Genomic DNA, 16,191 nt, shown 5'->3' with positions numbered 1-16,191 from the left:
TTTTATCAAAAGTCTTATGATATTTGACGTTTTTCTTAAAGCCCCATCTCCCAAAGTCATGTGAATCTGTGAGAATCTCAGTTCTTTCTTGTTTTTTCCCTCCCCTACTCCTCAAGTAAGTTTCTAGCTTTCAGAGTTGTGGAAAAAAGCTTAAAAACACACCCTAATGCTCAAACACCGAAATAAAATAAAATAAAATAAACAGAACCCCAAATGTATTATTTTTTTTTAAATGTCATGATTTTTAAGCCAACCTCATGATTTTGGGAGCCCGACTCTTGATTTTTGAACGTTTAGGTTGGCAAATCTGAAACAGTTATTAAGTTACATTGGTCTCATGCCTCCCTTGGAATTTTACCTTTAAAATATTCCCAAGTCTCTGAAGTTTGGAAGCACAACTTCCTTTTTGTAAAACAAATAACTGCCATGCATCTGAAATTTCCTGGAAGGAGAGAGAAATTGAAAAATCGTGCTGAAAAGGAGTTGGTGCTCACGCCTCTTCAATAGGAATTGAGGGCACACAGTATTTTGCAGGCCTAGATTTTGTAGTGAATATACAGATCTTAAAAGTAGGTTTTGTTGTGTAAATGCATTTGGGCTCACCTATTTTTTTCTTGTTCTCAGATTCAGGGCTTCAATATTCATAATAACCAGTTTTCCTACGCAAGCGACTGTACATCTTTCTTCTCCCCTGGAATCTGGATGGGCTTGGTGACGTCAATAGTTTTATTATGGATCCTGACCTATGGAATCCACATGATCATGCAGCTCACAACAAACAGTAGATTTGATGATCCCAAAGGCCAAGCTCTGTCAGTTCCTCAAACAGAGTAGCAATGAATTGTTTTGACATTGCTTAAACGTTTCTTATTAGTAAGATTACGTTTTTGTCATGGTTATTTTTAGTAAAAATCAGGGACAGGTCACGGGCAATAAACAAACATTCACACAAGCCTACGATCTGTTGGTGACTTTTACTAAAAATAAGGGGCGGGGGCTGACTGCTGGGGGGAGGGGAGGGACAGACAGCCCAAGCCCACCATCAGGGGAGGAGGGGGGCTGAAGCTGGAGAAGTCAGAGAGGTTTGTTAAAATCATGGAATCCGTGACCTCCATGAGTAAATTATATCCTTACTTATTAGTGATGTACGATTTTTATGTTCTTTCCACTTTATAGTGAATGTACCTTAAGCAGTTAGTGTAACAGAAAGGTTTAGTAAAACTCCAACAAATCTGGACAATGAAATCCTTCCTGAGAAAGGGAACCTTACTCCTGGCGACACTGATAATTCTGCCAGCTGTTACCCATTTGTTCACAGTTTTCTGAGTTAGTCTACACTGAGATTAAAAAGCCACTGGCATCGAGTCTCAGAGCCCAGGTCAGCTGACTCAGGCTTGCAGGGCTCAGGGTGAGGGGCTAAAAGTTGCAGTGTAGATGATTGGGTAGGTGATTGGACATGGGGCAGGATCCCAGGCTCTGAGGCTCTGCAAGGTGGGAAGGTCTCAGCCCAGGCTCCAGCCCAAGCCCCAATGTCTACACTGCAGTTTTATAGCCTTAAGAAAAGGAGTACTTGTGGCACCTTAGAGACTAACCAATTTATTTGAGCATGAGCTTTCGTGAGCTACAACTCACTTCATCGGATGCACAGCCTTGTAGCCCAAGACCCATGAGCCCGAGTCAGCTAACCCAGGCAAGCCACGGTTCTTTTATCCCACTGTACACGTACCCTTAGAGGCTTGAGGTGAAGCCAATGGCAGTCATGATTCTAGCCAGCCATTAGAAAGAACAGTAAGAACTTCCAGCAGATTCATTATTCTTGGGGAGAGGAGGAGGTTGGGTGCTTGTTTTTTTTTGTTTTTTTTTTTAAAAAGACATTTCCATGGTATTTTAGAGATAATCTTAGAAAACAAAGGGTTTATTGAGAAATTGTCTATTGAAACTTCTCAAGTCTCCTTTAAAGTTTTTTCCCTTAAGTATAGAGAATATCACAAAAAAGATATTAATTACGCAAGAGGCAAAAAGGTAAAGTTTTTGATGACAATTGACATATGTATTTTATTTTGGCAGTGTGAGTAACAGCTGGGAAAGTGGTAGAGATACATAAATGAAGTGGAAGCATGTTTTGAAAATGTTTACCTTTTAAAAAAAGACAGCATTATTCAGACTACCCTTCAGAGATGGCAGGAGCTTTACAAAAACGCAACTTCTGAATTATTGCTAGAAACTAAAGTTAAATGGGAATGGAATATTTAAAAATGAATATTGGAAACAGAGATTAAAATAACGTTACCCTGTCATCTGCAAAATATGCTTTTTGTCATATTTGAAGAAAAAAAATTAGTTTGGGGTTGGTAAAAGCCAATGAGAGTTTGGTGCCTGATTCCCATTTCAATTTTAATGGGATTTGGCTGCCTCATTCCCTTAAACGCCTTTGAAAATTCCAGCCTTAAAAGAGACCTGCAAAGGATTTGTTGAAAATTGAAAACCTATTTGTAGGGTTCCAAAAGAGGAATCTTTCTTGCTGTTGTTCAGAAATATGTCAAGCCATTTATTGTAGAAAAATGCAAATGTGTGTATCTCTGAGGATTCCTAGATAGTCTCTTTGGTTTCAAAAACAGATCTCTTAGAAGAACCTTCAGCATATAGTGAAAAACTGTGGGATCATTACATACATCGGCATTACCAAATGCAGTTAGCACCTGGTTGAAGGTGCAACGTAATCACTCTAGATCAATTGTGTCTTGTTAGCAGACTTCTCCTGAGAAAACCAGACAAGTATACACTAAATAAATAATAGACTAAGGCCATGTCTACACTGCACTTTCGTCGTTAAAACTTTCGTAGCTCAGGGGTATGAAAAAAAACCCTCCCCTGCATGATGTAAGTTTTAACGATGAAAAGCGTCAGTGCGGACTGCGCATTGTCACTGGGAGACGCCCTCCTGGTGATGAAGCTACCACCCCTCGTTCGGCTACATTGCACACCTTGTAATGGCGTGGCTGCAGCTGTAAGGTGCGCAATGTAGACATAACCTAAATCAAGTGACCTTGGAAAGTTTTTCAAAATCTAATGTTATATAATGTTGTATCACAATGAATAGTGGTGGTCTAGGGCTAGTCTTTACTAGAAAATTAGATCGTGTTAGAATGCCAACCTTGAATGTTAAACTCAACACAATGTTAAACTCAACCTTGCAGTCAGTGTAGACAGTACCAGTTATGTTTAACATTGACTCAGCTGGCTGCAAGTAACTTCCTTAACATTCTCCCTTTTGAGCTATCAAGTTGTAGCATTGCAGTGACTATGAAAATGAGATAACATTATGTTAATGCTGTAGTTTGTCTACATGAGGAGGCTCTTGTGAAGTAAGCTGGGGTGTGAATTTAAAGCCCAAGAGCTATTCTACACTAGCTCCTCTGTTGACACTCTTAAACCAAATTGAGTACCTTTTAGTGAGTTCACTTAATCCACTTCCAAAATATGTGTTCAGAAGCCTGAACACATTAAGACTGAGCTGAATGCTTGTACAATTCATAAAGATATTGTGCCTTCTCTCCAGGTGTGGTAAATGAAGGGGGTGGGGGTAGCTCCCTTTTATGGACCCAGCGAGCCAGTTAGCTATAAAATTCCTCTTAATAGCTGTTCTCTACTTGCTTTACCTGTAAAGGGTTAAAAGTCTCACTGCGATGCATAGGTAAAAGGAAGTGAGTGGGCACCTGGCCAAAAGAGCCAATGGGAAGGCTAGAACTTTTTAAAATTGAAACAAGACTTCCCTTTTGTCTGTCTGTTGTTCTCAGGGAGAAGCAGACACAGAGCAACTATGCTATAAGAAACTTGGGGCCAGGTATGAAAAATCATCGGTATCATATCTAGAAACTACTCATTTAAAATCCCAGATATGTAAGTAGATTAGGAAATGTCTAGGAAGATGCGATTAGGTTTATCTCTTTTTATTTCTTTATGGCTTGTGGACTCCTCTGTACTAACCCCAAATCATAGAATATCAGGGTTGGAAGGGACCTCAGGAGGTCATCTAGTCCAACCCCCTGCTCAAACCAGGACCAATGCTTTTGTTTTGCTTGTAACCTTTAAGTTGGACCTCAAGAACATTATTCTTGATGCTTAATCCTTATAAGTGTTTTTTTTTAAATCTAGCAATAGCCTGAGTTTCCAGATGTATTTTCTTTCTTTTTGCTTTTAATAAAATTTACCTTTTTTAAGAACAGGATTGGATTTTTGTGTCCTAAGAGATCTGTGCACATGTTGCTTAATTAGCTGGTGGCAACAGCTGATTTCCTTTGTTTTTCTTTCTCAGCTCTTCCCCAGAGGGGTGAGGGTGAAAGGACTTGAAGGTACCCCACAGGAAGGAATTCCCAAGTGCACCTTCCTGGGTTCTCAAAGGGGTTTTGCACTTGGGTGGTGGCAGCATCTACCCATCCAAGGTCAGAGTAAAGCTGGAACCTTGGGAGTTTAATACAAGCCTGGAGTGGCCAGTATTAATTTTTAGAATCCTTGCGGCCCCCACTTCCTGCACTCAAAGTGCCAGAGTGGGGAATCAGCCTTGACAGCAGGCAACCTGACTACTGAGTACATTGCTAAATATTACAAAAGCCACTTGTCTTCAGTGAGAACTAATTCCATGGAAAGTTTGATGTCTGAATGCATAACATTTTTAATACTCACATCATACTCTAAAACAGAACAACTAATTTTGTTGTAACTTTCCACAGAAATATTCGTTTTTGGTCTTAGAATAAACATGGAAAATTTGCAATAAAGAATTTTTTAAAGAAAGTTATGATGGTAAAAATAAATTAGCGCATTAATACTTTCATTCTTTTGTGGTGGTTTTGATATCACTTGTGTAACAGAGAATGCTGATCCCCTGTCATGTGATAGGAATCTAAACTTTTGTAACCCTGGCCTATGTCAGATGACAGGAGCCAGGAAATAAAGAACAGTCTCTTACTAGCAATTCTGTGTTTCACATCTTTATTATATTGAATAAGGAGTAAACTAAATCTCTGGCAAAAGAGTGGAAAATGAATCCTCCTGAATACAAGGAAGGAGAGGTTGCAGTGCTTACAGATTTTCGTAGAAGCAAATGGCATTGCAGAGAAACCGAAGAGGGTGAAATCCTCCACACTGCTTCAAGGGGCAGGTCCAGCAGCATTGGAGACCTACATTGAATTCTCACAGGAGCAAAAGGCGACTGCAAATTCTCATTTAAAACTTAGAAGTGTAATGTGCTTTTTTCCATACAAGAATATCACTTGAGGATTGCAAATTTTCTTTGCAAGAAACAGGCTGCTGGGTGACATCACGGAAAATTGGAAGTAACCTTTTTTAAAACAAATTCATATAAATTTGGACTATTTAGAGACCAAATTATTGGTGGTATAACTGATAAGCAGGGTAGAGCAAGATAATTATGAAAAACTGACTTTGCTGTGCAAACAAGTTTGTCATGTTTTTTACTTAAAACCAACAAGAGGTTAGAACAGACTTTGCTCTGTACGGGCTCGGTTATTATGGGGCCCTACACAGCAGTGTAGGGAAATGAGAGTGTAAGCTCTTTCCCTACCTTCCCTCACCAGCAAAGCATCATAGGCTTGCCCAGAGTGGAGCCTGGGATTGGGGACAAAGCAGACTCCCAGATCGGTGCCTAACAGTCACAGTTCCTTGGAACGTCTCCTAGGCTGGCACTGTTAATAAGGAAATTCCAGCAACGTAGTATATCTGATGGCAACATTAATACATGAGGGGACAACTTTTTTTGCCAAGTAACATTCATGTCAGTAAAGTGGGAGGTATATCAGGTGCATCCCAGGCCTACATATTTCTGGTTGCATAAAACAGCTTAGGGCCAATTCATGCTGTTTCCACTTACTTGTGAAAACATGCCCATTTTGGCATGCCTCCAGTAAAAGAAAAGGTTAGACTTGTCTGGAGGACAGGAGCACCTGAATCTGATCCAAAGCTCATTGAAATCAATGGAAGTTTTTTCTGTTGACTTTAATAGGCACTATATCAAATCCTTAGAAAGTTTGTGTATATAGATAGTTATAGATATAGAGGGGGGGGTGTATAAACACGTATCTTTTAAAAAATAATAGAAGTTAGTAGTTTTTCTTTAAAATATATAAATAGTTGAAGGTTTAAGTAAAAAAAATAGAAATCAGCAGAGGTTAAAATGAAGTTATTTTAAATTATTTAAAAAAAGAAAATTACAATAACCCAATTAAAAAAAATCATACAGAATCAAAAACAGGCAAAGGTCAAAAAATAAAAACATTTAAGGGGGAGGCAATGTGTCCTAAGGGCTAGAGCACTGTACTGAGACTCAGGAGAACTACATTCTATTCTTGGCTCTGCCACTGGCCTGCTGGGTGACCTTGGGCAAGACACTTCACTTCTCTAGCTTGGTTTTCCCATCTGTAAAATGGGAATAATGATACTGACCTCTTTTGAGATCCACTGGTGACAAGTGCTATATTTATGATTAAAAATAAAACAAAGAAATAGAAATAGATAGAGTTTAAAATTTTAAAAATAGCAATTGAAAGTGGAGAAAGTCCCCAGGCCCAATGGCTTCCTCTGCTGAATTTTATAGATGCTTCCTTGCCCTCCTGTCTGACAAGAGTCTTGAAATGTTGGAGTCACTTGTGGCGATCAACCTTCCTTTTATGCTCAAGGAAGGCCTAACATCAGTTAAACCAGGAAGATATACCACACCATGTTCCAATTACAGGCCAATTTCACATTAATAATGATGTCAGATTACTGGCAGAAGTTCTGGCAATGAGACTGGAGAAGACTTAGAGCTCTATCCTGCATCCTGGTCAAGCTAGGTTTGATAGAGGCCATTGTGATTCCGATAGCCTTTGACAACTTATTGATAGTGTAGCAGTCAAATATGATCATCCCAAACCAACAGGCCATTTTAGCATTGGCTAGAAAAGGCCTTTGATAGGGTAGACTGGAGGTATATGTGTTACCCTACATAATATAGGTTTACCCTACAAAAATTTGGATTTGGACCCAACTTCAGACCCTGGATCAACCCATTCACCTCTCACATTACAGCCAACAATGTGACCATGGAAACCTTCAGGGATACTAAGCAAGAGTGCCTGCTGTCTCCATTACATTTTGATTTGGCTCTTGAGCCCCTGGCAATAGCAAAACTGGTTCATCCAGATATCTGAGGCATATATGTTGGTTCCACAGAGTATGAAGTGAGGGCCAGATGCCCTTTTGTATATTTCCAAACCAGAAACCACTATTGCAGCCCTCCTATGACTATTTCAAAAATTTGGAGCAATATCTGATTACAAAATAAATTGGGAAAAATTGGAACTGTTGGAAATCTCCCAGTTGTCAGGTAGTGGAGCTTTTTCTCCGTGGAATTTCCATATGAAAATTGATGTTATTAAGTACTTAGGCACAAAAGTACCAAGAAACATTACCAAACTAGTGAACTTAGATCCTGTACTCTCTCAAATAATTAGTGATACAAATAAGTGGAATCTTCTCATCCTGAGCCTGTGGGGAAGGGATAATACAATAAAAATGAATTTTCTGCCTAGGCTCCTCTATATTCTAAGCAGCCTATCTCTATATGTCTCTCCTTCTTATTTTAGAAAATGTAATAACATTATTAGAGCCTTTCTGTTGGGGCCTGGTCAGTGCCCACAAGTATCACTTAAAATATAGCTCCCTATAGCCAAGGGGGGCTTTGGGTTCCCAGACCTATAAAATTACTGTTATGCTTTTAGCATGTCACACATGTAAAATTGGTTTCAGCATGCTAACACTCTTATTCTCACCTGGGTAGAAAATGAATACATATGAATGTATCCAAGTCTCTGTAAAGCTCTGATCAATTCCTCTTTTTTTCCAGTTGAGAAAAATAAGGTGCCTACAGCAGTGGGTACGCAAAGGATCTAGACTGTCTGAGCAAAAAGAGACCAATTTCATCCTTGCCATCATGCAGAAGCACCTAGTTGGGGTAACCCAGACTTGTAAAATGGGGGCTGGGGGGAGGAACCTATAATTTGGAAGAAATGTCTGAACAAGGGCATCATATGGCTTTCCCAATCAGGCAAGGATGAGGTCTCTTTTCTAATACTAAAGCAATGATATAACCTGCCACCCTCATGGAGTAGTAGCATATACAACTAAGACACTTGCTAATGTATCAGTTTTGTCTGGATGCCTTAGGACTTCCAGAGGCCCCAGAGCTACTGGGAAGCTTGGAAATACTTCATAAACTCCCCAGGCCCATGTCCACTATGTGTGCTTTAGTAAGAACTCTATTGGTTTGGAGTTCTTCATTAAAGCATTGGAAGGGGAATTATCACAGCCTTTGAAAGAACCCGAATGGCAGAGCATATTATAGAATGTTAACTATGCTTCTGTGGATCTCAGGCTATGCCTGACACAGCAAAAGAGTCTATTGAAAATGTATTGGATGACACAGAAGTTGTACGAGATGTGGGCCTGAAAATAGTGCTTGACTTCAGGCAATCAAATCTCAGCTGAAAATTATATCCTAGGTTATGTACCTACTGCTATGGGTTCACCTCCATCACAAAGACTAGGGTTTTTGCAGGATGCAATGATTACCAAGCATGTGATTTTACAAAAATGGAGGAGCACGCTTATGCTAAGAATAGAGCAGTGGTATTCTGACCTGTCTGAGCAGCAAAAGAAAGAATAGCATATCATCATAGAGAGCAATTATGTCAATCTGAAGAAATTTGGACCCCATTTCTTGATACATGTGGCTAAATAATGCTGACATAGCTCAACTAATGCCAGACTTCTCTTCCACATGACTTCTCTGCTTTTTCCCTCCTTCCCTCTTCCTCCTCGTCTCCTCTTCCCTTTTTTGACTATTTGTGTATGCCTTTTGTTTGCTTGCTTGCTTGTTTTTAGCCCCACCTTAACATGTTATGTCTGTGTAATACTGTCTGATTTTGTAGTTTCTGGTCTTGCAGCTTTGATGAGCTGTAAAGTTATAATGCATAATCTTATTGGCTAACCTGTGAAATGTGGGATATTGGAAAACTATTATGAGGTGTCAACCCACACAAGGACTGAAGAGGCAAAGTTAACCTATAGGCAGAATTTGGAGGAAAACCAGGGAGTGGTAAGGCCTAACTCGCTAATGAAGTCCGGCTGTGGGGGGCAGAGCTAGACTGCGTTTATGAAGCCAGGAAGCTGGCAACAGAAAAGGGGCTGCAGGGAAGTCATCTGCTGTCACTCTGAGAGATGTATTTGAGGCTACAGGGTTCAGTAATCTGTAGTTATTCCCTGGGAGGAGGGAGTTTGAGCTGGTACACCTGGGAGAGAACCAGAATCTGTAAGAAGGAGTCCAGGGAAGGAGCACCAGGGTCTGAGGGAAAGCAGATCACAGTTGCCAGGTAGAGGGTCCCTGGACAGGAACCCAGAAGTGGTGGGCAGGCCTGGGTTCCCCTACTGACCACTGGGGAAATGACACTATCAGTGCAGTGCTGGAGACTACCTGAGACTGTTTGTGCAGAAGGACTTTGGTGCCCCCTGGAAGGGGAAACCACATAGTGACCTGGCTGCAGGCTAAGTCACAAAGAAGAAGCTGCAGTTCCTGGAACAAGAGAGGGGCTGCAGAGAGAGGAAGAGATAGAGTATAACTACATCCACAGGAAGGGTCATAGGCCTGGCAGATCTAATCCTCAGAACCGCCAGAAGGTGGCGCAGTCCTAGCAGTGAGTAGAGTCCCCTGTCACAGTAACACAGACAAGCTGTAAGTCACTTACCTTTTTTGCACTTTTTGTTGTTTTTCTTATGAAAATCAGTAAACAATCACAAACAATAACAATTGCGTGGGATTGCTCACATGCTTAAAGTTAAGCAGATGCTAAAGGAAGATCTGCCGGCTCATCAGCTTCCCATCCTTTCTGCCAGGAGAAGAGGAGTCTGATTGCAGCTGTAAGTTCCCCTTTTCCCTCTGGGTAGAGTGTGAGATAAATAATACCGTAATGAACTAGCTAGCTCATCACTGGGCACCAATGCAACATCCATAATCTTTCCAGGACAGGCAAAATAGACTCTCAGGTCAGTAGGAGACAGAGGCTGTGTGAGAACAGGAGTAGCAGATTGGAGGCAGCTACCTGGAAGCCAGTTGCTAGGCGAAGGTCAGGCACTGAGGAGCTGTAACAGGACAGCCGAGAGATGGACAGAGACAACCCTCAGGTTGCTGACAAGAGGCCAGCAGTCGCCTCAGTGAGAGGATACAGGGCTGCAGCTTGCATGAAGATGGTCAGTGTTACTTAGACTGTAGTTCTCTGGGGGCAGAGACTGTCTTTGTTCTGTGTTTGTACAATGCCTAGCACAATGGGGTCCTGGTCCAAGTCTGGGGCTCATAGGTGCTATGGTAATACAAATAACAAATAATAATAAGTGTCTAGGGAGTACACATGAGACTCTGTTACCTTCAAACCCCTACCTTCAAACTCCTGGACTGGACTGCCCTTAGGCAGGAACCACCCTAGCTATTTTGCCAGACAGGACAGAAAATGTTTTCAGGGTCCCCCTGGAGCTGCTGAACCAAAAAAAAAAAAAAAAAGCCCCCAAACAAAAAACATAGACAGCCAATTATAGCAGAGCAAAACAAAACAAGAGGGGGAAAAAAAAAAAGCTCGGTATGGTGCTCTCTGGAAGTTGCCATGGCCTCCCACCCCTAGAACCAGCCCTATCTCTTGGGGCCTCATTGGGAGCTAATGGGTTTCTCCTCATTGTTGAAGCCTGTGAACCACTGAGCCTCTGTGTTTAGGGTGTTTGCACCTTTATTTCTGGCAGCCCTAGTAAAAGAGTTCTGTTACTTGCTTGGACTAGGTGGGTGTTCATAGGCCGAAGTCTGTAGAGCCTCGTGCTTAGAGAGCGTATACTGCTGACCTCCAAACTTTTGGGACACAGAGCACACATTGTAAATCCCTGGCATGTCACAGTCCTCACAGCCACACTTTGCAGTGGGCTCTGCGATTACAATGCAAACTAGATTTCATGCAACTTCTTTCTTGGAATGGCTTAAAACTAGAGCTGACTGAAAAACAGAACACATTTTTGTGGAAAATGCGGTGTTCTTTTTTTGTCAATAAACTTGAAAATGTTTCAACCAGCTAAACTGATTGCCCGTGGTGTTTCAAAATCTTCTAAGGAAGGAACCCAGATCCCTTTGTTATTATACTGATAATGATTCTCCATTCAGAACAATTCATTCCACACTAGAACCTGCTACTAACATGGGCAGAGATGAAAGGGCTAATTCTTTAGAACTGAGATTTCGTAAGATGAAAAGCCTGAAAAAATTACCGGAAAAGAGTTGCAAGACATTGCCAAGAGGTGGTTCCCTACTGTTCTGGTATGTAAGTGCAGTCTCTCTCACTTTACCTGTTTGGGCCCATTGCTTTCTTAATATCCATCCTACGTGGGTAGAAGGAGATTTTACTTCAGGCACAGTCCAAGAAAGAAGCACCTGCTCTTGATTTCCTGTTGATAAAGTTACTTGAAGCTTAGAGCCCATATATGCTGGGATTTTACAACTTCACTGAGACTTTCCATCTGCTTCCTGTTTGAATATAGGTTCCTAATTCTTGATTGGATGGACATCTCTATGGATCCAGGTTCTGGTATGTTTTTGAATTCTCATTATTGAAAGTAGTTGGAGTTTTAAGAACTCATAGACCCAATCAGTTTTATTATTTGTCAAAAATTATTTACCTGAATCCTTATCTTTTTTTCCCTTTTGCAAAGCTGTACCTAGCAATGTGGGAGCCCAGTGGAAGCAAGCTAAACCAATTTCCAGCCTGCTTTAATACTCCTTTAACTAATCAAAGAACAGCCACATTGATTAACAGCATAATGCTAAATGTTGCCCTTGAACTACCTGTGCAATTCCCATTGACATAAATGGGAATTCAGTGGGCAGCATAAACACTTATGTAAAATACTTTTGTAAAGCAAGGGAGAATGAAATATATATTCATTTTTCTTATGCAATAATAATAATGCTTAATCCTTATATACTGTTTTTCATTAATAGCTCTCAAAGCAATACATAAGCATCATTGTTTCTATTCTATTGACGAGGTAACTGAGTCACAAAAATTGGTTAAGTGACTTGCCCAGGGTCACACAGCAAGGCATAGAACCAGGAACAGAACCTAACTCCTACTTCAGCATCCTTTCTTCTGACTTCTTGAACATCATACTTAACTATACCTTCAAAGCGGATCTTGATGGAACAAAGACTTCAGATTCAGAATGTTTAGACTCTACATGACTAGAATACATTTCTGTTGCCTATGTAATTTAGAGCAGCCTCAATGTTGCTCTAATTTATGCTTGGCTGCAAAGACCCTTGTGAGCCCTCCACAGCTGAGATGATCCAGAGGGTAATGCACTCAAGCCATGGCCTTCTCCCACCCCCAGCATACCCTTATGCCATATGCTGCAAGAAATGGGGGCAACATAGATCCATGTTTTCTGGGTTTTCAACCCTCTTATACTCCTACAGCAGTGTAAAGGGGCTGGGATACAACCAGGATGAGATTAAGGCAATCCAGGTCTCTAAGGACACTGATATTCCCCGGGCCCCCACGGCTTCACTCTCCAGCTTATAATGATAGTGACAGGGGGTCCCATCCCCTCAGAGTGGCAGAGTTGGCAGCATTTGTAATCCTTTTCTTCCCAGGAGGGGAGCAAGAGCCCACTCCCTTCATGGGTAACATCTGGAGGGTCTCTCTCCCTTACTAGAAAGGCAAGTGTGGCAGTAAAGGAGTAAGGGGTCTTGGGTCTCACTCCAGTGAGATAGATAGGGAAACTTGCACCTCTTAGAGCTATTGTTTCAGGTTGTCTGCAGATGTCACTGCACTGGTTACATGGAGGTGTGACCGAAAGCACCCCTATATTCACATGCTACACATTATTGTAATAATCTTTGTGCAAAATATGCCTTGTGAGGTATCATCTAAAACTAGCAACACACTGATTATTAATATTCTTGTGAAATGCATATTAAGAGTTACGGAACATAAACGGAAATTATGATTACATTGTGTTTACCAGACAAATCTGGGGAGTGAGTAAACCAGTTTCTCAAAGACAAAGGACAAGCTGATGCCTTTAGCCAGGTGTCATCAAAGGTAATTGGCAATTACATGTCAATTGGCCACTATTTGGCAAGGAAGAGGGGCAGGAACAGATTGATCTGCATTTTAGCAAACAACAGCATGGAACCTCTTTCACCTGGAGACTTCATGTCTCCTTTCTCACAGCTGGAATGAACTTCATTTAGGGCAATCCACAGGAAAATCCATTTCAAACGGTAACTAAGTTATAAAAGCGAGAGGGCAAAACCCTCCTAATTCATCTCTCTTTCACCTAAAAAGGCAAAGGAACCTGCCCTTTGACTTTGGGGAAGATCCTGACCTGGGAATTTCGTTAGCCATGTTGCTGTGAATGTGTGGTAAGGATTTTACCTTCAACCAAGTCTAGATTGTTAAGTTTTAGCTGCTAGAAAGCATTTTATCATTTTCTCTTGTAATTGTTTCTGACTTTAATACCTGATATCTGTATCCACTTAAAATCTCTCTCTTTTTTTAGTTAAACTGTTTTCTTTTTAATCTAAACAGGGGTTCTCAAACTGGGGGTTGGGACCCCTCAGGGGGTCATGAGATTATTACATGGAGGTGTCACGAACTGTCAGCCTCCACCCCTGTCAAGGTTCCTCCCCCACTCTGAACTCTAGGGTACAGATGTGGGGACCTGCATGAAAACCTCCTAAACTTACTTTTACCAGCTTAGGTCAAAACTTCCCCAAGGTACAAAATATTCCACCCTTTGTCCTTGGATTGGCCGCTACCACCACCAAACTCTAACTGGGTTTACTGGGAAACGTAGTTTGGACACGTCTTTCCCCCAAAAATCCTCCCAACCCTTGCACCCCACTTCTTGGGAAAGGTTTGGTAAAAATCCTCACCAATTTGCATAGGTGACCACAGACCCAAACCCTTGGATCTGAGAACAATGAAAAAGCATTCCGTTTTCTTACAAGAAGACTTTTAATAGAAGTAAAGAATTCACCTCTGTAAAATCAGGATGGTAGACACCTTACAGGGTAATTAGATTCAAAACATAGAGAATCCCTCTAGGCAAAATCTTAAGTTACAAAAAAGACACACAGACAGAAATAGTCATTCTATTCAGCACAATTCTTTTCTCAGCCATTTAAAGAAATCATAATCTAACACATACCTAGCTAGATTACTTACTAAAGTTCTAAGACTCCATTCCTGGTCTATCCCCGGCAAAAGCAGCGTACCGACAGACACAGACCCTTTGTTTCTCTCCCTCCTCCCAGCTTTTGAAAGTATCTTGTCTCCTCATTGGTCATTTTGGTCAGGTGCCAGCGAGGTTACCTTTAGCTTCTTAACCCTTTACAGGTGAGAGGATTTTTCCTCTGGCCAGGAGGGATTTTAAAGGGGTTTACCTTTCCCTTTTATATTTATGACACGCCCCCCAGATCTCAGCTAGGGTGAAACACTGGCTGGGATTTCTTCCTGGAGCTCTAGGAAAAACAGAGTTAATAAGACACATGCATCTCTAAATATACTACCAAGTACATAAAGACTAACAATATTTTCCACATCTCAAGGACGATTTTAACCAGTTGATTCTGGGAAACTTTCACGGGAGAGTGCATCAGCCACTTTGTTAGAAGCTCCTGAGATGTGTTGGATGTCGAAATCAAAATCTTGGAGAGCTAAACTCCACTGAAGAAGTTTTTTGTTATTTTCTTTGACAGTGTGAAGCCACTTCAGTGCAGCATGGTCGGTTTGCAGGTGGAAACGCCATCCCCAAACATATGGGCGTAGCTTTTCCAGAGCGTAGACAATGGCGTAACATTCTTTTTCACTGACTGACCAGTTGCTTTCCCTCTCAGACAGTTTTTTGCTGAGAAACACTACAGGGTGGAATTCTTGATCAGGTCCTTTCTGCATTAAAACTGCTCCCACACCACGCTCGGACGCATCTGTGGTGACTAGGAACGGTTTGTCAAAGTCTGAGGCCCTTAGTACAGGGTCAGACATGAGTGTCGCTTTAAGCTTGTTAAAGGCCTTCTGACACTTTTCGGTCCACTGAACGGCATTTGGCTGTTTGTTTTTGGTTAGGTCTGTCAGTGGGGCGGCGATTTGGCTGTATTGTGGTACAAATCGTCTGTAATAACCGGCCAAGCCTAAGAAGGATTGAACCTGTTTCTTTGACTTTGGGACAGGCCACTTTTGGATAGCATCCACTTTGGCCTGTAGGGGGCTGATAGTTCCTTGACCCACCTGGTGTCCAAGGTAAGTCACTCTGTTTAGGCCTATTTGACACTTCTTAGCCTTAACAGTTAGTCCTGCCTCCCTTATGCGCTCAAGGACTTTTTGTAGATGTTCCAGGTGGTCTGCCCAGGAATCCGAAAATATGGCCACATCGTCAAGGTAGGCGACTGCATATTCTCCTAATCCCGCTAGGAGACCATCTACAAGTCTTTGGAAGGTGGCGGGTGCATTTCACAGCCCGAAAGGGAATACATTAAATTCATACAGCCCGAGATGTGTGGTGAAGGCTGACCTTTCCTTGGCAGATTCATCTAGCGGTACCTGCCAGTACCCCTTGGTTAAGTCCAAGGTAGAGATGAACTGGCCCCATCCCAGTTTCTCTAATAGTTCATCTGTGCGTGGCATTGGATAGTTGTCTGGGCGAGTTACAACATTTAGCTTACGGTAGTCCACGCAAAAACGTATCTCCCCATCTGGTTTGGGAATTAGAACCACTGGAGATGCCCATGCACTTCCAGAGGAGCGGATTACACCCATCTGTAACATATCCTGGATCTCCCGTTCTATAGCAGTTTTTGCTTGAGGAGACACCCGGTAAGGTTGGACTCTAATTGGGTGAGCATTACCTGTGTCAATGGAGTGGTATGCCAGTTCAGTCAATCCTGGGGTGGCTGAGAACGTTGGCGCGTACCTAGTGCACAGCTCCTTGATCTGCTGTCGCTGCATACGCCCAAGGGTCATGGAGAGGTTCACCTCTTCCACACCACCAGCACTTTTCCCTTTGTAGTAGATACCTTCAGGCCACTCAGCGTCGTCTCCTCCC

General features: G+C 41.8%; 1 protein-coding gene across 3 annotated transcripts in view; it reads left to right on the top strand.

Moving 5' to 3' along the window:
* Positions 1–4,975, top strand: part of ATP6AP1 (ATPase H+ transporting accessory protein 1) — a 94,163-nt gene extending 89,188 nt beyond the window's left edge. For all 3 annotated transcript variants that reach the window (XM_027825592.3, XM_037888982.2, XM_037888980.2), the window contains one exon: positions 625–4,975. In XM_027825592.3, coding sequence (XP_027681393.2) covers positions 625–834 — 210 coding nt within the window. In that variant the 3' untranslated portion in view covers positions 835–4,975. The remainder of the gene's footprint in view (positions 1–624) is intronic.
* The last annotated feature ends 11,216 nt before the right edge of the window (positions 4,976–16,191 follow it).

The sequence above is a fragment of the Chelonia mydas genome, chromosome 1 (assembly GCF_015237465.2).
Source record: "Chelonia mydas isolate rCheMyd1 chromosome 1, rCheMyd1.pri.v2, whole genome shotgun sequence".
Lineage (NCBI taxonomy): Eukaryota > Metazoa > Chordata > Testudines > Cheloniidae > Chelonia > Chelonia mydas.
Note: the sequence above shows the minus strand (reverse complement) of the source record. Positions and strands in the feature narration are given on the sequence as shown.